The 21,091-nt window shown below is 43.0% G+C and overlaps 1 protein-coding gene across 1 annotated transcript in view; it reads left to right on the top strand.

The window, feature by feature from the left end:
* Nucleotides 1-18,268, top strand: part of SLC7A7 (solute carrier family 7 member 7) — a 51,467-nt gene extending 33,199 nt beyond the window's left edge. Inside the window, exons 4-10 of the mRNA XM_077468723.1 lie at nt 3,622-3,766; nt 4,681-4,804; nt 5,522-5,625; nt 10,982-11,078; nt 15,953-16,102; nt 17,415-17,598; nt 17,698-18,268. Coding sequence (XP_077324849.1) covers nt 3,622-3,766; nt 4,681-4,804; nt 5,522-5,625; nt 10,982-11,078; nt 15,953-16,102; nt 17,415-17,598; nt 17,698-17,792 — 899 coding nt within the window. The 3' untranslated portion in view covers nt 17,793-18,268. The remainder of the gene's footprint in view (nt 1-3,621; nt 3,767-4,680; nt 4,805-5,521; nt 5,626-10,981; nt 11,079-15,952; nt 16,103-17,414; nt 17,599-17,697) is intronic.
* The last annotated feature ends 2,823 nt before the right edge of the window (nt 18,269-21,091 follow it).

The following is a 21,091-nucleotide window of genomic DNA, read 5'->3' as shown; positions in this document are numbered from 1 at the left end:
ATAATACACCCCCCCCATTGGAATCCCATTGAGGGGTCGGTGCCTGTGCGCCCCTAATGGATGGGCTGCAACTGGTTCTAGTGCTGACACGTTCAGGCTGAAGGAAAGTACTTTTCCAGAGTGCCGCACATAATATTCTGTGATTGTAATGCTTCAGCAAGCTGTCAAAAATTGAAGACATTGAACAGGAGATGATCAGAGACTGCAAAGTTGCTACAAGAGTTGTTCAGGATATGCTTTATGAGACTGTCAGAGACTGGAGACACATTACATGAAACTGCTATTATAGTTCCTTTACAAATCAGCATTTCCACATCTGTGCTTCTTGCAGCCCACTTAAAAAAAAAAAGAGAAAAGGGACAGGAAGGCAGTGTGAAAGAAATAGATCCAACCATTAACAACTAGACGCCACTCTAAAAATATTTTTGTTTTACTGGCTTAAAGTAGAACTATAGGCAATACGTTTTTGTTTTCCATGTTGGATAGAGCAAGGGAGGATTATAACCCCTGTCAGACTTTTTGTTTTCTCCATCTGTGTCATATTGCTGAGATTTTGCTTTACTACTTGTTCCATAGCCAAACAGGAAGTGAGAGGAAATCCCTGCAAATTAAGGGAATTTCTAGGAACCAGAAAGAACTAGTGTTCCCCTTAAGAAGATTTTCCCGCTATTACTTCTTTGGAGATAACCCGACATTTTGGATTTTCTTTTACTTTAAATGATAATAATAAGCAGGACCAATAGAGAGGGTGAATCTCCTTAACTGGGACAGCAATACAAACTGACAGGTTTTCTAATACCTCTCCAGCTCATCCAAAAATAAAAAATAAAAGTTTTGCCTTTAGTTATACTTTAAATATGCACCAAAACAGACCACTGTTTGCCTGGGCCCAGAGGGCTGCACAGGAAGTGTCAAAGGGCTACAAGCAGCTGCCAGTCTATAGGTTGGGCACTAGGGTTGTAGAGACTAAGCTATAGTGTTGAACTTTTACATTGCCTTGAATAATCAAAGTAGAGATTTGCTTTAAAAACAAGAATTCTTGGTATCAAAGGGATTCCATGCATTGACATATATACACAGGGCTGTTGCAAAGATTTTTGACACTCTAGGCGAAACCTAATTTTGCTGCCCCCATTGGCTCCACCCCTGACCCCACCCCCTTTGCCCTGCCCATGTGACAGGAGGCAGCACTATACAGGAAGCATTGGCCCTGCTTCCTCTAGCGCTGGGGCTCCAGTGCTGTGAAGCGCTTCTAATTACACCACCAGTTGGACGGAGCAGCTGCCTGGGATTGAGTTAGTTACATGCTGTAGCCTGCAGAGCATGCAAACATGGAGGAAAATCAGCAGCCGGGCACCCCTAGGCAGTAGCGCGCTCTAGGCGGCTACCTAGTTTGCCTAGTGGTAGCACCAGCCCTGTACAGTGGTGTGAAAAAGTGTTTGCCCCCTTCCTCATTTCCTGTTCCTTTGCATGTTTGTCACACTTAAGTGTTTCGGAACATCAAACCAATTTAAACAATAGTCAAGGACAACACAAGTAAACACAAAATGCAATTTGTAAATGAAGGTGTTTATTATTAAAGGTGAAAAAAAATCCAAACCATCATGGCCCTGTGTGAAAAAGTGATTGCCCCCCTTGTTAAAACATACTATAACTGTGGTTGTCCACACCTGAGTTCAATTTCTCTAGCCACACCCAGGCCTGATTATTGCCACACCTGTTCACAATCAAGGCATCACTTAAATAGGAGCTGCTTGACACAGTAAGGTCCACCAGAAGATCCTTAAAAGCTACACATCATGCCGAGACCCAAAGAAATTCAGGAACAATTGAGAAAGAAAGTAATTGAGATCTATTAGTCTGGAAAGGGTTATAAAGCCATTTCCAAAGCTTTGGGAATCCAGCGAACCACAGTGAGAGCCATTATCCACAAATGGCGAAGACATGGAACAGTGGTGAACCTTCCCAGGAGTGGCCGGCCGCCCCAAATTACCCCAAGAGCACAGCGACGACTCATCCAAGAGGTCACAAAAGACCCCACAACAACGTCCAAGGAACTGCAGGCCTCACTTGCCTCAGTTAAGGTCAGCGTTCATGCCTCCACCATCAGGAAAAGACTGGGCAAAAATGGCCTGCATGGCAGAGTTCCAAGGAGAAAACCACTGCTGAGCAAAAAGAACATCAAAGCTCGTCTCAATTTCTCCACAACACATCTTGATGATCCCCAAGACTTTTGGGACAACATTCTGTGGACCGATGAGACAAAAGTGGAACTCTTTGGAAGGTGTGTGTCCAAGTATATCTGGCGTAGAAGGAACACTGCATTTCATAAAAAGAACATTATACCAACAGTAAAATATGGTGGTGGTAGTGTGATGGTCTGGGGCTGTTTTGCTGCTTCAGGACCTGGAAGACTTGCCGTGATAAAAGGAACTATGAATTCTGCTGTCTACCAAGAGATCCTGAAGGAGAATGTCCGACCATCTGTTCGTGTACTCAAGCTGAAACGAACTTGGGTTCTGCAGCAGGACAATGATCCTAAACACACCAGCAAGTCCACCACCGAATGGCTGAAGAAAAACAAAATGAAGACTTTGGAGTGGCCTAGCCAAAGTCCTGACCTGAATCCTATTGAGATGTTGTGGTATGACCTTAAAAAGGCCGTTCATGCTCGAAAACCCTCTAATGTAACTGAATTAGGACAATTCTGCAAAGATGAGTGGGCCAAAATTCCTCCAGGACGCTGTAAAAGCCTTATTGCACGTTATCGCAAACGCTTGGTTGCAGTTGTTGCTGCTAAGGGTGGCCCAACCAGTTATTAGGTTTAGGGGCAATCACTTTTTCACACAGGGCCATGATGGTTTGGATTTTTTTTCACCTTTAATAATAAACACCTTCATTTACAAATTGCATTTTGTGTTTACTTGTGTTGTCCTTGACTATTGTTTAAATTGGTTTGATGTTCCGAAACACTTAAGTGTGACAAACATGCAAAGGAACAGGAAATGAGGAAGGGGGCAAACACTTTTTCACACCACTGTATGTACAGTATTCGGCTGCCTAGCTGCATCAAATGTCTGCTATGTAACCAATAATGTACTATCTGCAAAATGTTAAGGCTCTGTTCACAACTATGCTTGCAAATTTATCTCCGTGCAAGAGTTGCCTGTAAGGCTGGATTCACACCTATACATTTTTAGTGCTTTTTGCATTTTGCAGATTTGCACTACAGTCCATTTAACAAGGTTTCCTATAGAACACGTTATTTAGCGCAAATCTGCAAAAAGCACTAAAAATGCATAGGTGTGAATCCAGCCTCATAAAGACTGGTCACTGTTGCTCTCTCTCCCTGTTTAGGGTGACTGGTCTTGTATCCACCCCCTCATGTAGTTTTTTGCAGACAGCTTGTAGTGTCAGCACCTGATAGTTCCCTCTTACTCTCTGATCTGTCCCCCTTACAGCTCTGCTTTCTGTATGTGCAGCACAATGCTGGTTTTTACAAGATAATATCTGGTGTTCACACACAGAAGATTTTCATTCAGTGTATGCATGTAAATATATTTTACTCAGTCCTCTGTTTTGTTGTCTCATATGTAACTTTTACTGTCTTTGGATTGTCAGGTCATTCTCAGAACTTTGATGATGCCTTTGCTGGTTCCTCCCATGATGTTGGGCATATTGCTCTTGCTCTGTATTCAGCCCTCTTCTCATACTCGGGATGGGACACACTAAACTTTGTCACGGAAGAAATAAAGAACCCAGAGAGGTGAGAATATTATCTGGACAGGGGAGGAGCCCAGCATGAAGGGATATGAATATGGAACTAGCCTACAACCTACAGGAAGTAAAAACAGGATGTAATGACAACATGCTTACTGTAGATGAACAGCAGTTAGTTCAGTAGATGGTGTCACTTTCTTACTGAATATTCATATCTAATGTTATTTTTAGATGCAAGTTATACAATTCTGCATTTTAAAGCCATGCATCTCATAGTACAATTGTCCAATCCTGATTGGCTGAGACACAGCAGCGACACCATTGGCTCCTGCTGTTGTCAAAGTCAGCTAGCCAATCAGGGAAGAGAGGGGGCGGGCCAGGTCAGGGCTCCGTTTCTGAATGGACACAGAGCTGTGACTCAGCTTGGGTGCCCCCATAGCAAGCTGCATGCTGTGGAGGCACTGAACAGGAAGGAGGGGCCAGGAGCACAGAAGAGGGACCCAAGAAGAGTAGGATCCAGGCTGCTCTGTGCAAATCCACTGCAACAGAGCAGGTAAGTATAACATGTTTATTATTTTTATAGGGAAAAAAAATAGACTTTACAATCACTTTAATAGTAAGATGTGGTACGCAGCACGGCAGCTATTTTCTTTGCATTACCTGATTGTATGAGTTGGAGAGGTGGGGCGGTGACATCACACCATTCACCTAGACCAAACAGTACTACTATAGTGATTTCCAGCTTCCAGAGGCATTGGCCAGCTATAGCGTATACACAATTATTGGTCCAAGATGGATAATGTATAATATACAATGCCTGGAATTATCATTTAAATTACACTGGCAGGAGAGCTCAGGTACCAGGACAGGAAATTAGTTTGTGTTAGGCGAGTAGGTAAAAAGGGAGAAACATGAAATAGTCTTTACTACCTTTTTATTCTTGTTTTATGTACTCTGCAGAAATCTACCCTTGGCGATTGGGATCTCTATGCCAATTGTGACTGTGATTTACCTGCTGACCAATGTGGCCTATTACACTGTGCTGGACATGCGCTCCATTCTGGGAAGTGATGCTGTGGCAGTGGTAATTTCAATTTACATTACTTATGACAATGTTAGCCTTTGAATTATGTTTCCGTGGTGTTGTTTGAATTTATAAATTTTTTTCAGATTGACTTCATGTAGAACGGGTATTGTTGGCTAAGCAGTAACCTTTACTTTTATTTTGTACCTAATAAACAAGTGCACAATGGTATAGGTGGTTTCTAGAATTTCAAGAATCAACAAGTATACCCATAGCTTCCACCCAAAAAATCGAATTATATTGCAATTTACTAGTCCTTAGATGTAGTGGCTGGCTGCATTTGTTTTCTTTTTCAGGATAAGAACATTTTTAACATGTACAGAAGGCACCCCGCATGTAGATTAGGGGGTCTGACGCATGGATGGGGGACGGGTCGCCACTGCTCATGGACCAGGAAACAGTGTGTTACCTGCCTGGCTAAGCAGTATGGCAAATATATGTAACTCACAAGAATAGCTACATAGTATTAAAAATTTATATTTCAGCTGTGTGTAACAGTTTTCCTGAAGTTTTGCTTAAAAAGTGTCAATTTTTTGTGCCTAAGAGGAAAAAAAAGAGATACAAATTTTGAAAAGCAAAATTCATGAATTTTGTTATTGATAGAAAACAGCAACATATAAAAGGAGAAATGTGAGTTTGCTACAGTTTTGTCAGTAAAAGAGGTTCTCTGTCTTCACATCATTCAGTCAATGTGGTCCTGGATCCCTCTTTTCCCAGACATTCGCTGATCAGATATTTGGAATCTTTAACTGGACGATCCCACTTGCCGTGGCTCTGTCATGCTTCGGGGGTCTGAACGCTTCTATTCTTGCTGCTTCCAGGTAACAGAATTTTTAACTAACCTGTTTCTGTAATTACAAGTTTTTTTTTCAATCTTCTGATGTCCTCTATTTAGCATGCTCATTACCTGAAAACACACCTTACAGGTCCAACCAAACATTAGTTACAGGAGTAGACATTCCACATAAATTACAATGTAGTTGCCTATACCAAAATAGTATTGTGGAACCATCAATCTAGTCCAAGGCCTTGTTCACACTATCAGCGGTGACCTGCATTTTTCTGAACTGGATAAACACAGATCATCGCTAGGGCATATAGAAAGCAATGTGTCCCATTCACACTGCAATACTGGTGTGATGTGTGGTGTAATAAGCTGCAGTAATATGCAGCATATCTACATTTTTTTTTGCAGAGCACTGGATAGCACAGCATGTCACCACACTTCAGCAAAATACCCTGCACTGCTGTGCGGTGACATTAATGAAGTGTCACTATTGATAAAAACATAGCCCCCCAACTGTCCCTGATTTCAAGGGACTGTCCCTGATTTGGCGCAATGTCCCTCAGTCCCTCATTCCTCGTCATTTGTCCCTCATTTTGGTCTGATCTATATAGATGTATATAAAATTGACTTTTTAGCTTTCAAAAAGTCTTTTCCAGCGCTAAAACTTTTATTCAATTTCTAAATGGCTGCATTTGTAAATTCTAAAAGCCAATATAAAGGAATAGTAGTGGTAAAAAAAAAGCACTTGTGGGATTAACCAACCTTGTTTTTTTGTACAATTCTCCTTTTAAGGGGGGTGTGGCAAGGGGTGTGTCCTATACGATGCCTGCATACTTTTGCTGATAGGGGTCCCTCATTCCCATCTCAAAAAATTGTGAGGTATGGTGAAAAGAAAAAATGCTGTGTGATACGCTAACATCTCATTGCACTGCTCCCCCTTTCCTGATCCATGTGAGCTAGTGTGAACCTAAATAACAAGAGAATAACACTGACCAAAGATGTTGCACTGCTCCATGTTCATGCAGCGCCCATACTAACGCATATGTAAGTGTAAATGTGCCCATAGAGTTTCTCTTTGTCTTTCATACTAAATTGCAGTGCATAAACGTGAGCCAGACACACAGGAAAGAATAGCATTTCCACTTGACATGCATTTTCATGCAGCAGAATGCAAGTGTTTTACTGAATCAAAGCAAACACATGTAAATAGGCCATAAGAAAAGAATAGAATGTAGGTGAAAATGTTACAGATGTAACCAGTGAATCTTCACAAATAATTGGTCTGAGGGCTGGTTCACACCAGATGCAGTCCAGTGCATCTTTATTCTGCATCAAAAACAAATGGACAGTGTTTAACCCTTTCATGCCTAAGCTTATTTCTGACATTTGTTGCTTACAAGTTAAAATCAGTATTTTTTTGCTAGAAAATTACTTAGAATCCCCAAACATTACACACATTATATATATATATATATATATATATATATATATATATATATATATATATATATATAAAGTTTCTAGCAAAAACCCCAAAGGATAAAATGGCGATTGTTGCAATATTTTTTGTCACACGGTCTTTCAAATGCAATTTTTGGGGAAAGAAGACACTTTCATGCATTAAATGACATTGTCCCTTTAAAAAAAAAAATTCTGATCACTTTTATTGCTGTCACAAGTAATGTAAACACCCCTTTTGACAGTAATAGGTGGTGACATGTACTCTTATAGGGAGGGATCGGGGGGGACCCCAAATCCCTCCTTTGCACTTAAAAGCATTCAGATCGCCAAAATTGTCGATTCTGAATACTGTAATTTTTTTTTTAAAGTTGTGATGTTCCGGGATTTTACATCGAAGACCCGATCAGAGCCTAGCCGGCGGATGCACCACCGGATGGCTTGGGTGTCCCAGTGGGACGGGGTGGGACGTCCTCTCCTGCTCCTTTATAATAAGGCGCATTGGTTGTTATAACTAAAGAGCCAACCTCTGGCTCTAAAAAATGGTGCTGTGGTGATACCTGCAGCTGCAGGCATCACCCTGGTATAACTCCTTCAAGCCATGAACGCAAATTTGCATACGGTCGGTGTGAAGGGATTAACATGGATTCAAATGACCCTAGTTGACATCAGTGCAGTGCGTTCCATTACAGTCACTAAAAGCAGAATTTGCTGCATTTTTTCTGTATAAAATCATCTGGAATGCGGAAAAGCGCATCAAAACCACACCGGAATCCATCGAAAATGCACGTCTTTAACCCCTTGGAGCCAGCTGCATGCAAAGACATGTATGGCCTCTCTGCGGGTGGGCCTTGGGAAAAAGAGCTGTGCCAAGACCGCTCACGCTGCGCGCTCCCAGCACAGTTACTGGCGACTAACGGAAAGTTTCCAATCACTGCTTGCGAATAGGAGCTTTCCGATCATGTGACCGCTGTGACTGCCAATCATGGCGGGCAGTCACATGATCATAAATCCCACCCTGCCTCCCGGCAGGAGCGCTGATTGGTTCCAAATTCTCTGTAGAGTGCTGCAGAGAAAGTGTGTGCCTTCTATGTGAGGGAGAGAAACATAAACACATCATGTGTTTGTATTTGTATTTGCTAGTGAAATATTTCACATTTCAATGTAGAGTGTGTTTGACATTTTGTTTGTAAAGCTTTTCCAAGAAGACAGGTGCTATGCCCTGGGAAAAGTGGTTGTAAACATAACAACTCCTCTTATTTTCTCAATTTCAGTCTAGTAAACATACAAGTGAAAGCATTTGGTTGTTATTGTATGATAAGTGCAAAAAGTACCTGATGATCTTGTCAGAAACTCAGTGCTATCTTGCATCTTGTACTAGCTGTAAAGTTACCTCAGGGATTGTTATTAACCGTGGCCAATTCACCTTTGTGGACCACAGAACACCAGCATCTTAGCAAACAATGACACTGCATCCTGGGTCACTAGCATCCTAGCTAACAATGACACTGTGCATCCTGGGTCACTAGCATCCTAGCTAACAATGACACTGTGCATCCTGGGTCACTAGCATCCTAGCTAACAATGACACTGTGCATCCTGGGTCACTAGCAACCTAGCTAACAATGACACTGTGCATCCTGGGTCACTAGCATCCTAGTTAACAATGACACTGTGCATCCTGGGTCACTAGCATCCTAGCTAACAATGACACTGTGCATCCTGAACCATTAGCATCCTAGCTAACAATGACACTGTGCATCCTGAACCATTAGCATCCTAGCTAACAATGACACTGTGCATCCTGGGTCACTTGCATCCTAGCTAACAATGACACTGTGCATCCTGGGCCACTAGCATCCTAGTTAACAATGACACTGTGCATCCTGAACCATTAGCATCCTAGCTAACAATGACACTGTGCATCCTGGGTCACTTGCATCCTAGCTAACAATGACACTGTGCATCCTGGGTCACTAGCATCCTAGTTAACAATGACACTGTGCATCCTGAACCATTAGCATCCTAGCTAACAATGACACTGTGCATCCTGGGTCACTTGCATCCTAGCTAACATTGACACTGTGCATCCTGGGCCACTAGCATCCTAGCTAACAATGACACTGTGCATCCTGGGTCACTAGCATCCTAGCTAACAATGACACTGTGCATCCTGGGTCACTAGCATCCTAGCTAACAATGACACTGTGCATCCTGGGTCACTAGCATCCTAGTTAATAATGACACTGTGCATCCTGGGCCACTAGCATCCTAGCTAACAATGACACTGTGCATCCTGGGTCACTAGCATCCTAGCTAACAATGACACTGTGCATCCTGAACCATTAGCATCCTAGCTAACAATGACACTGTGCATCCTGAACCATTAGCATCCTAGCTAACAATGACACTGTGCATCCTGGGTCACTTGCATCCTAGCTAACAATGACACTGTGCATCCTGGGCCACTAGCATCCTAGTTAACAATGACACTGTGCATCCTGAACCATTAGCATCCTAGCTAACATTTGACACTGTGCATCCTGGGTCACTTGCATCCTAGCTAACAATGACACTGTGCATCCTGGGTCACTAGCATCCTAGTTAACAATGACACTGTGCATCCTGAACCATTAGCATCCTAGCTAACAATGACACTGTGCATCCTGGGTCACTTGCATCCTAGCTAACAATGACACTGTGCATCCTGGGTCACTAGCATCCTAGTTAACAATGACACTGTGCATCCTGGGTCACTAGCATCCTAGCTAACAATGACACTGTGCATCCTGGGCCACTAGCATCCTAGCTAACAATGACACTGTGCATCCTGGGTCACTTGCATCCTAGCTAACAATGACACTGTGCATCCTGGGCCACTAGCATCCTAGCTAACAATGACACTGTGCATCCTGGGTCAATAGCATCCTAGTTAACAATGACACTGTGCATCCTGGGTCACTAGCATCCTAGTTAATAATGACACTGTGCATCCTGGGCCACCAGCATCCTAGCTAACAATGACACTGTGCAGCATGGGCCACCAGCATCCTAGCAACCAATGACACTGTGCAGCCTGGGCCACTAGCATCCTAGCAACCAATGAAACTGTGTGGTTTGGGCTGCCAGCATCCTATCAAACAATGACACCGTGCAGCCTGGGCCACCACCATCCTAGCAACCAATGACACTGTGCAGCCTGGGCCACCAGCATCCTAGCAACCAATGACACTGTGACGGCTGGGCCACCAGCATTCTAGCAACTAATGACACTGTGACGCCTGAGGCATCAGCATCCTAGCAAACAATGACACTGTACAGCCTGGGCCACCAGCATCCTACCAACCAATTACACTGTGCAGCCTGGGCCACCAGCATCCTAGCAACTAATGACACTGTAACACCTGGGGCATCAGCATCCTAGCAAACAATGACACTGTACAGCCTGGGCCAGCAGCATCCTAGCAACCAATGACACCATGCAGCCTGGGCCACCAGCATCCTAGCAACCAATGACAATGTGCAGCCTGGGCCACCAGCATCCTAGCAACTAATGACACTGTGACGCCTGGGGCACCAGCATCCTAGCAACCAATGAAACTGTGTGGTTTGGGCTGCCAGCATCCTAGCAACCTGTACTGATATGCATAAAAAAATGGCAGCATCCACCCCCAGTACGGGGGTGGAAGGTGTCCTATTGTCTCAACATGCTTGTCTCACGCTTGTAGGGTAACAGTGCTGCTTCTTCTAGATACAGCGCAGTGACTGAACGTTGTCATACTAGGACATGAAGTATGTTACTAGCTAAATCAGCAGGTGAAAAAACAGGCAAAAATGCTTGAAAAAGAAAACTAATGCAGAACCTCATTTAAAGACAACATTTATGTTTTTTTTTTAAATATATATACACTTTATTGTGTCTTATGTTTCAGGCTCTTTTTTGTGGGATCCAGAGAAGGACACCTTCCTGATGCTCTCAGTATGATCCATGTGGAGCGATTCACGCCCATTCCTGCCTTGCTGTTTAATGTAGGTGCTCCCTACGCCATTTCATCTTATGATCACTGTAATAACTCAGACAGGACTATACCAGTTTTGAAATCAACAACAACCTCAGCATAGGCCTTAAAGCAATGGTTTGGGAAAGTGCTGATTAATGAATAATATATTTTTAACGATTTCGTCAGAGATAATGAAAAAAGGAAGCTGTGATTATATGGAAATGTCAGCTGGAGGAAGTGTGACTGGCAATTTGGTGTCAGAAAGCTAAACGGGATGGTGTTGTAACATGAAAAGCACCCATATAGCATCAATACAATAGCTGGATCTTTATTAGATTCAGTCAGCTCTGGGACTTTGGGATGTCCAAACTTCATAAAAATGGAAATGGCGCTAAAACAACCACAATGATTGCCTAGAAAAGTTTGTTCATGTATCCTGGTCATTTCTTTTGCCTTATGCGCCGCACACACGAGCGGACTTCTCGACGGACTTAACTGCGAAGGACTTTTCGACGGAGTTCCGCCGAAACGGACTTGCCTACACAAATCACACCAAAGTCCCATTGTTTAGAACGTGGTGACGTATGACGGGATTAGAAAAAGGAATTTCAATAGCCAGTAGCCAATAGCTGCCCGATATGAGTTTGTTGTCAGAAATTATGACCGTTTGTATGTTCCATAGAACATTTGTTGTCGTAATTTCCGCCAACAAATGTTTGAGAGCAGGTTCTCAAATTTTCTGACAACAAAATGTATTTTTGGAAATTCCGATCATGTGTACATAAGTCTGACGCACAAAAGTCCACGCATGCTTGGAATCAAGCAGAAGAGCCTCACTGGCTATTGAACTTCATTTTTCTTGGCTTGTCGTACGTCACTGCGTTCTTTCTTGAAATTCGGAATTTCCGACAACATTTGTGTGACCGTGTGTATGCAAGACAAATTTGAGCCCACATCCGTCTGAAAAAAAGCCACGGTTTTGTTGTCGGAAAATCCTATCGTGTGTATAGGGCATTATAAAGCCCCATAGGCATGATTTTCTGCTGATTTTTTCCTTCAGATTTACCAAAACCATATAATATGAGGTCAAACCTTAGGAGATTCAATTTGTATGCAATCAGGCAGGCCCTTACACTATATGGTTTTGGTAAATTTGAAGACAAAAATCAGCAGAAAATCTGATGGTGTGTATGGGACTCTAAAGATTGATGGATGCTGCCATTATTGAACTCTCCGTTGAGAATGCTCATTCCCTGGCTGTCCTTCTGATGGTTTGATATCAATGCTGTCTGAGTCACTGACCCTGGGACAGATATTGAGATAAGTAGTTCTGACACAAGTTCATTTACAGCATGCTTGTTCCAGGACTATGACTGAAACATACAGAATTTAGACACAGCCAGGCATCTAGCATTTTCAAAAGGAAGCTGCAATGGCAATGAGCTCTTATGTCTCATATGACAAAATCACCATATGTGGAAGGAAAAATCATAGTAACGGTAATATTTTCCTAAGGGATGTTATTAATTGCTGCATTACTAAAGAAAAAGTAAAAAAGTTATAGACAATGTATATAGAAGAAATACTACACATAATTTGTAGATAATGAAGCATCACCCAGGATTAAGTATTATAAATGATTGGCACTAGACAGTTAAAAAGGTGGCTTTTTGAAAGAAGTCTATGTAAAATGGTTATATACTGTATGTATGGGGCTTCAGATAGAATGTTACTCTTGGATACCTGTAAAACATTTGATCATTTAGGCTGCGTTCACACCTTAGCATATCAAAATCGTGGGCAGAATCACGCAATTCTGCCTGTGATTCCAGATTGCACCGCAAACATGGTAAGCAGGTACAAATTTTGTCATGCATTTCTTTTCACACCACAATGCAATGCTCCACACCCAATAATAGTTCTGTAGCTTCTTTGGTGCATTTGTCACGCATAGGGTGTTAGTCCATTCAAGTGAATGGACTTGCCTTATGGGGGATATGTGGAAAATGCAAAAAAAAAGAACCGAATGGAAATGTGCTTTTCTGCTACACGAAATTTGAATGGGGTCTTTTCTTTGTTGAAGATAGATATGGGATTTTAAAAAAAAAATCATTTATATTGGAATTTTCCTGGGAGATAGTCTAGACCAGTGGTCATCAACCCTGTCCTCAGGGCCCACTAACAGGCCGGGTTTTATGTATTATTTTGGGGAGATGCAGACAAGAATACTGTAATCACTGAGCAGCAAATGATATCACCTGTGATGTATTTCAGTTATCTTGCAAACCTGGCCTGAAAGGGTCGGTTAACACTGGGACGACTTGTCAGGCGACTTAGCCGCCTGCCAAGTCGCATCCCATTCTGTACAATGGAACCATTCTAATTGGAGTGACACAAGTCGCTCCGACTTAGAAAAAGGTTCCTGTATGACTTTGGAGGCGAGAAGTCGTTTTGCAAGTCGCTGTAGTTGTTGTGTCCAGGACGTCTGAGGCAGTCGCGCTGCAAGTTGTGCTGCCTCAGTGTGAACCGACACTTAGTGGTCCTTGAGGACAGGTTGATGACCACTGGTCTAGAGTAAACAAACACTGCAAAATTAGGCAGACCATAGATGATGCAACTTTCTTTCTTGCAACTACGCGTTGTAGGAAATAAAATCGTTCAATTCTCCCCGTTAACACAGTCAGTGTTGCTGGGGGAATCCTTCCCGCGGAGCTATACAATGAGTACTGCTAGTGGCTATAGCCACTGGCAATAATCGCATGAAATCAGACATGCTGGGTGTATCCATGTTGATCGATGGATCGACTTGGATACAATCAGCCTGCCCATCCATGGATCAAATCTCATCTGGTCCCTGCTGAACCAGCCGAGATTTGAACCATCTATGGCCGGCTTTAGTTTCATCTAGGAAATGTCATCCAGGCACTGTATCATTCTCATGTGATGTCCTCTGCAGCCTTCCAATGGACTTCAGCTTTACTTAGCAAAGTGAATGTTCACTAAGCTTAGTAAACTTAGGTGAAGTAATGTTCACTTTAATCAACCAGTCATGTCTCAGCAAAATTTCCCTTGCACATGACTGAGAATTTAAATTGAACACAGGCTCACTGTATTTTTTAACAACTTTTAGCTTGCTAAGTAAACAGCCTGCATTCGTCAGTAAATCAAACCCAATGTCTCTTGTATGCAGGGGAACGTAAACCCTTCTGTCGCTGCCTCCCGGCCCTTTAAGAACTTCTAGATGCAGAAAGGTGGGTCATGTGATGCTGAGATTGGCTGTCACATGATCGGAACGCTCCCAATCGCATCGGGAGCTTTCTGGTCCCTGTCGTTGATGGTGCTGGGAGTGCGCAGGGCGCGGTGAAGTTCCCTCCCCTGTCACCATTTTTCTCTTGGTGTCTGGAAAACTTGTCAGAAGTGATTCATGCAGATAGCAGAGACAGAAATTAGACACTTTTGCCATGTACACACGAGTGGATTTTCCGTCTGAAAAATCTTGGATGGTTGTTCCAACGGGATTCCGCTCAAGCTTGGCTTGCATACACACGGTCACACAAAAGTTCGCTGAACTTTCGACCATCAAGAACGCAGTGACGTACAACACTACGACGAGCCGAGAAAATGAAGTTCAATGCTTCGGAGCATGCGTAGAATTGTTTCAGAGCATGCGTAGGAATTTTGCACGTCGGAATTTGTACAGACGATCTGAACTTTTTCCGAGCGAAAAATTTAGAACCTGCCCATAATCTTTTGCTGGCACAGTCGCATTTTCTGACCAAAAGCTCTCATTTGTCTTTTGCTGGCTGAATTTCCAATTGCGTGTATGGGGCATTAGTGCTTTTAATTGAGACACGTACACATTATAAAAGGATATGCTTTCTTCGTATTTCAAGGTATACAAGTGTTCCTTGTGCTAGTGGCTGCTCTCTTTTGAAAGCAGGACTTGTTAAATGGGTATATATGTATGGGGCTCCCATCCCTACAGCTACCCCACAGCTTTGATCGTTCAGTACTGCAGGAGTTAATATGAGCCACTAGACCTGTCACAGGAACTTGTTGAAAGTGACAACTATGCCCACCCTTTTTGCTATGTCCTTAGTTCATAAGAGTAATACTTGCAATGAAAAGTGCTCTATGAATGGAGGAGGTGTGCCTTTCATTCATCTGCTCATCTTGCATTCATTTTCATTGTAAGAAGCAATAGTGCAGCTTTTATGAATGGAGGAATGTAGCAGAAGGAGCAGGCATATTCAACAGTTGAGCACCTGTGACAGGTCCAGTGGCTTTTATTAAACCCTGCAGAACCAAAGATCACAGTTGCAAGGATATGGGGGTGCAGAGGAATGGAGCTTTTACCAAACAGAGCAGCCTCCAGCATAATGGACACTTCTCATGCAATCTAAGTGCCATCCCTTGTGAGATAAAAAAAAAGATTTAAGCTTTAAAGAAATGTTATGTTAAGAACACTAAAAATTGCTGATATGTACTGTATAAAGTAAAGGGAACCAGAGGTGCCTTCACATGCATATAGAAGCTTCCATTATCTTTTACTTTGCACAAATACTGATCTGATTGGGCAGAGCTTTTTCATTATACTAATAGGCCAATAGGAATGTGTGAAGGTGGGGCTTAGCAGAAAACACTGACACTACCAGGAAGTGTCAGAGCTTTGCCTGATCAGACCAATCTAGCATTATGAAAAAGCAAAGGGCACTGAAATCTGTTGCAAGCCTGTTCAGACATCTTTGGGTACCTACGCGCAGCTCATAGCTGTCAGCAGCTTTCATTATTCTTAAAGTGATAGAGTCTGTTTAATAAAAATGCAACTGCTAAGCAAAAACAAAAATGCTACAGAGATTTGTATGACTGAGACTGCTCATGCTAACCACGGTCTGTCTACAGGGAGCAATGGCTCTGGTGTACCTGTGTGTTAAGGACATCTTCCAGCTCATCAATTATTACAGCTTCAGCTATTGGTTGTTTGTGGGTCTTTCTATCGCCGGACAACTGTATTTGCGCTGGAAGGAGCCAGACAGGCCTCGACCACTCAAGGTTATTATTTTTACAGAAACGTTTTGATTCTTTGGTGTCTTTTGTTGCTTCTTGCATTTTCGCTGTTTAACACCTTTTTTGTCATCTGGTTGTCCCGTGATGTTAAATAATATTAAACCCTCAGTGTTTTATAGCTTAACACATTGTGCACGATAAAATAAACATTCCCCAGTGAACTAATTGTTCAAATTCTTACCCAAGCACTTGACAAGAGTTGGCAATGCACAGTGCAGTAGCCAGTCAATCTGTTAGCTTGGAGAAGGAATGGGGGGAGGAGGCGAGAGGAGCAGGGGAGTGACTTGCCATCCTAGGATATGGGGCTGTGAGTTTCTATTGATGCACACATTGTAGGAAGATACAACTCTAGTCTCTGCATGCAAGGTTGGCTCCATAGGATGCTGCAAGAGAAATTAGCTAACCTGAAACCGAAACCTAGAGCAGTAATCATGATACCAGCTTAAACAGGAACATAGGCAAGGATTAAAAGATAAAGAAGCTGCATACTCAGTATGTGATTAAATTAACTGCTGAATGTGCTAAAGAAACTGAGGGTTTACATTACTTTAAAAGAGAAGTTCAGGAATTAAAAAAAAACAATTATACTCACTTAGGTGGATGCAGCATCGGTCCAAAGCTGCATCTGTCTCAGGCCGCCTCTAAGACCGAGAACTGAAAAATTAAGTACCACTGATCACTCAGTTCTATTTTTCAGTGAGCAGAGAGTCGGTGACTGTCAGTCACCAGCTCTCTTCTCTGCCCCTCCAGCACTCACTGGAGTGCCAGCTTGTGGAGCGGCACTCTCAGGGTCTGAGCCAGCTGCTGATCCAGGCATCTGGGTGGATTCCGACATTAAAGTTGGGATGGATCCAGAGCCTGGACCGGCTGAGGGATGTCAGCAGACAGCAGACTTTAACCCGCTGACAGCTAAAAGGGGTCAGGGGAGTGCAGAACAAAGTGTACTCCTGTTACTCACAAGAGATGTAGGGCCAAAAGAGCTTTGACCCTAGTTCTCTTTTAACCTGTTATAAAGGATTGCTTCATAAAAACTAAAACAGTGGAACTGATGTAAGAAATTTGGGGGAAAACTAAAAATAAGGATAGTTACCTTTTGAGGGTAACTACATTTTCACCTTTTATTATTCTTATGCACCCCACTTCCTAGTTGGGGGTCATCTACCTTTTCTGTGGGTCCCGGGCCCACACTTCCGTCTTTCTCACCTAACATAACTCTTAAAACCATTAATCCTAGTCTTTGCTCTCTGCCTTAGGCAATAGCTTACAATATAATTTTTTGTTTGTTTTTCCCTTTTAGCTGAGTCTGGTATTTCCGGTGATATTTTGTCTTTGCACTGTGTTCCTGGTTGCCGTGCCGCTGTATAGTGACCTTATCAACTCTCTGATTGGAATAGCCATAGCTCTCTCTGGAGTTCCAGTCTATTTCCTAATTGTACGGGTCCCTGAACACAAGAAACCAAACTGCTTAAGGCGTGTAGCAGGTATGAACGTTGTGTAATTCCTACTTTTACCTTAGAAAGCAAAACACAATTCAGTGCACTTATATTCTTTCTTGTGTTTGGTTTGTGTTTTTTCTGTAGCTGCTGTCACTCGCTATACCCAGATTTTGTGCTTCTCTGTCATCACTGAGATGGATATGGAGGAAGAAGAAAAACTGGCCCCAAAATCCGAATGAGAGACACAGTCACTATCTTGGATCTGCTTTGACTTTTGGAAAACTCCTCGCCGCATAATTTATTTCTTAGTGGATGGACAGATTTTTTTTATGGCTTTAGCGTGAGGGTGGCTGCAGGGCAGTGCTCTGGCTAGAAGCTGGCTTAATGATTCTCTCTGGCAGTGGAAGTGTTAATGATTATCTCACATTTACAAATGCCTTTCCCTGACCTGGGATGTTAATTCCATAGTCGCTTGAGGGGGCAGCGGTCATGGGTGGTGTGATGCAGTGCTGGCCCTTGCATGTACAGGTTTAAATCTGGGAAAGTACAGCTGTCCTATTCAAGCCAATCAAGCGAACAGAGACTCCGATGACCATGGTGTGCCTTACATGACTGAGCGATTTGGCACTGTCTGGAAAAATATAACTGGCGCTCGCTGTGTCTCTTTACAGCACTGATACAATTTGAATAAAACTTGGAAGACCTAAAATGACAATGCAGTCATGATGTGTAGAAAATTTACTTTTGGTGAACAAACACACACTGATAGTTATTAATCAGACAAGATTACTGTATAGTTAAGTCTCTTGTGTGAACAACACCCCGCGTAACGCAAACACCATTTGGTAATTCACCTATAGTTAGAATCATCACACACAAGCAGTGTCTGAGAAAATGGGATGGCCTGATATAAAATTAAATCAATACATTTATAAATTAAACCTGTCATAAGAGAAACAATGTTAAAATCTACAACTGACTATGTTAGTTCAAGATCCACCTAGTCAGATCGTGACTTTCATCTGACTTTACTGATATTATTATTATAAAGGATTTATATAGCGCCAACAGTTTACGCAGTGCTTTGCAATGTAGAGGGAATACAGTACAATTAAAATACAGTTCAATACAAAAAAATAGAAGGGCCTTGGTCATGGAGCTTACAATCTAAAGGGAGGGGGAGGTGGTATAAAAGGTAATATCCGCAGGGGATGGTCTGATAGAGGTGACACGTCTACAGTTCTTAGGTGGAGGTGGGGTAGGCTTCCGTGAGTTTTCAAGGATAGGGGCTGTCTGGACATACTGGGCAGGGAGTTTCAGAGTATGGGAGAGGCTCTGGAGAAGTCCTGGAAGCAAGCATGGGAGGAGGTAACAATGGAGCTAGAGAGCAGAAGGTCTTGGGAGGAGCGGAGATGACTATTTGGGTGATATCTGCAGATGAGGTTGGTGATGTAGCTGGGGGCAATGTTGTGGTTAGTATTTTGAATTTTATACAATGGGATAGGGAAAGCCAGTGAAGGGATTTGCAGGGAGGATAAGCATTCAAGGATCAGTTAATAAGGTGTATTAGTCTAGCAGCAGCATTCATAATAGACTGAAGGTGGGCTAGCCTGTGTAAGGCGAGAAATAACCAAGCAGTGAAAAAGTTGTTTTGTGGTGATGCTAGTCAGGAAGGGGTGAATTCTGGAAATGTTTCGGAGGTGAAGGGGAAGATGATTGGATGTGGGGGCTGTAGGAGAGGTCAGAGTCTATGGTCACACCCAGCTTCTTGGTGTGGTTATGCCATTGATCTCAATGGTAAACTTACGGGGAGGGGATCGGGGAGCACAAAATGAGCTCAGTTTTCAAAAGATTGAGTGAGAGGAAGTGGCGTGACATCCATACTGATATGTTGCTCAGTAAGTTTGTGATACGTGAGGAGATTAAGGGGGTGAGTTGAGGAGTCAAGAGATAGACCTGGGTGTCCTCAGCATATAGGTGGTATTGGAAACCATGGGAGATTATCAACTGGCCCAGGGAAGAGGTAAAGAGAGAGAATAGGATGGGCCCAAGGATGGAGCTTTGGGTTACCCCAACAGAAAGAGGAAGAGGAATGAAGGAGATGGCATCATATGTGACACTGAAAGAGCGCCGAAATAGGTGGTTAGGGAACCAGGAAAGAGCAGAATCATGGAGGCCAAGGCAGTGGAGTTTATTGAGGAGGAGTGGGTGGTCAACTGTTTTGAATTCAGCAGAAAGGTCCAAGAGTATGAGTATGAAGCAGTTAGTAGGTCGTTGGTGAGTTTTAGTAGGGCAGTTTCAGAGGAATGTTGTGGGTGGAAGCCGGACTGTAGGGGATCAAGAAGGTTGTTGTCAGTGAGGTAGAAGCTCATACAGTTGTGAACAAGGCGAGGCAAACGGGAGCAGGGAAATGGGTCTTAAGTTATTTAAACAGGTGGGGTCCAGTGAGGGTTTTTTAATATGGGGTAACCAGTGCATGTTTGAGCGGGGAAGAAAAGGTGCCGGGGGAGAGGGAGAGGTTGAAGATGTGGGTTAGAGAGTTTAGGATAGAGCAGGAAGGTGGTTGCAGTAATTGTGAGGGGATGTGGTCATCAACCCTGTCCTCATGGCCCACTAACAGGCCATGTTTGCAAGATAACTGAAATAAATCACAGGTGATATCATTTGCTGCTCAGTGATTTCAGTATTCTAGTCTGCATCTCCCCAAGTTAATACATAAATCCTGGCCTGTTAGTGGGCCCTGAGGACAGGGTTGATGACCACTGGTCTAGGGGACAGGTGGTGAGGTGGGCATTGGTAAAAAGTTTGGCATTTCCTCAGTGGAAACAGGGCTGAAGAAGGAAAGTATTGAGTGTGGTGTTGGACCTGGTGTATTGGTGTGGGATGGAAGCTGGGTGCTGGATATCTCATCACGTATTGTTTCAATTTTGTTTTTAAACTCATTGTAATGTTTAAGAAACCATTTTGAGCTGATTTTAGCTTTGTGACATGGTGCATTACCCTGCTGAAAGTTGTCAAGCAGTAGATGGCTATGGTAGGGGAGGATTGCAATTTCCAGTGTATGGTTATTGATTTTTTTGCATAGAATAATACTATACATATAAAGGTTTGCACATTCTTGGATAGTCCTTCATCATCAATATACCCCAGTAAGCATTGCAAAGGGTTGCAAATATTCGGTATCTGAACTATGGAGCTGATGAAGGCCGTGACCTCTGACCAGAACCTTCTAATTGGGTTGCATTCCCACATCAAATGAAACAATGTGCCATCAGCTATGCCGCATCGCGAGCACAATGCAGAGGGTAATTTGTGTAGTGTATATAGTAAGCATGGCGTAAAATAGGATCCATACAACAGTTTAGTCTGGATCACCTTGTCACGAGAAGAGATGACAGAGGGTACCTGGAGAGGGAGAACCTCCTGCCAGATATCCTCCGTCAACTCGGGTATGTCATCTCGCCATATATTTACCGTGCTGCTGAGGCTATTGGTTGTGGAGTGTAAGAGGGATCTATAGTATGTTGATACAAGTTTA

Source organism: Lithobates pipiens, unplaced genomic scaffold (genome assembly GCF_037356315.1).
Source record: "Lithobates pipiens isolate NorthernLeopardFrog02 unplaced genomic scaffold, aLitPip1_a1.2 Scaffold_11, whole genome shotgun sequence".
NCBI lineage: Eukaryota > Metazoa > Chordata > Amphibia > Anura > Ranidae > Lithobates > Lithobates pipiens.
The sequence above is the reverse complement of the archived record's forward strand: the minus strand, read 5'-3'. Positions and strand labels throughout refer to the sequence as shown.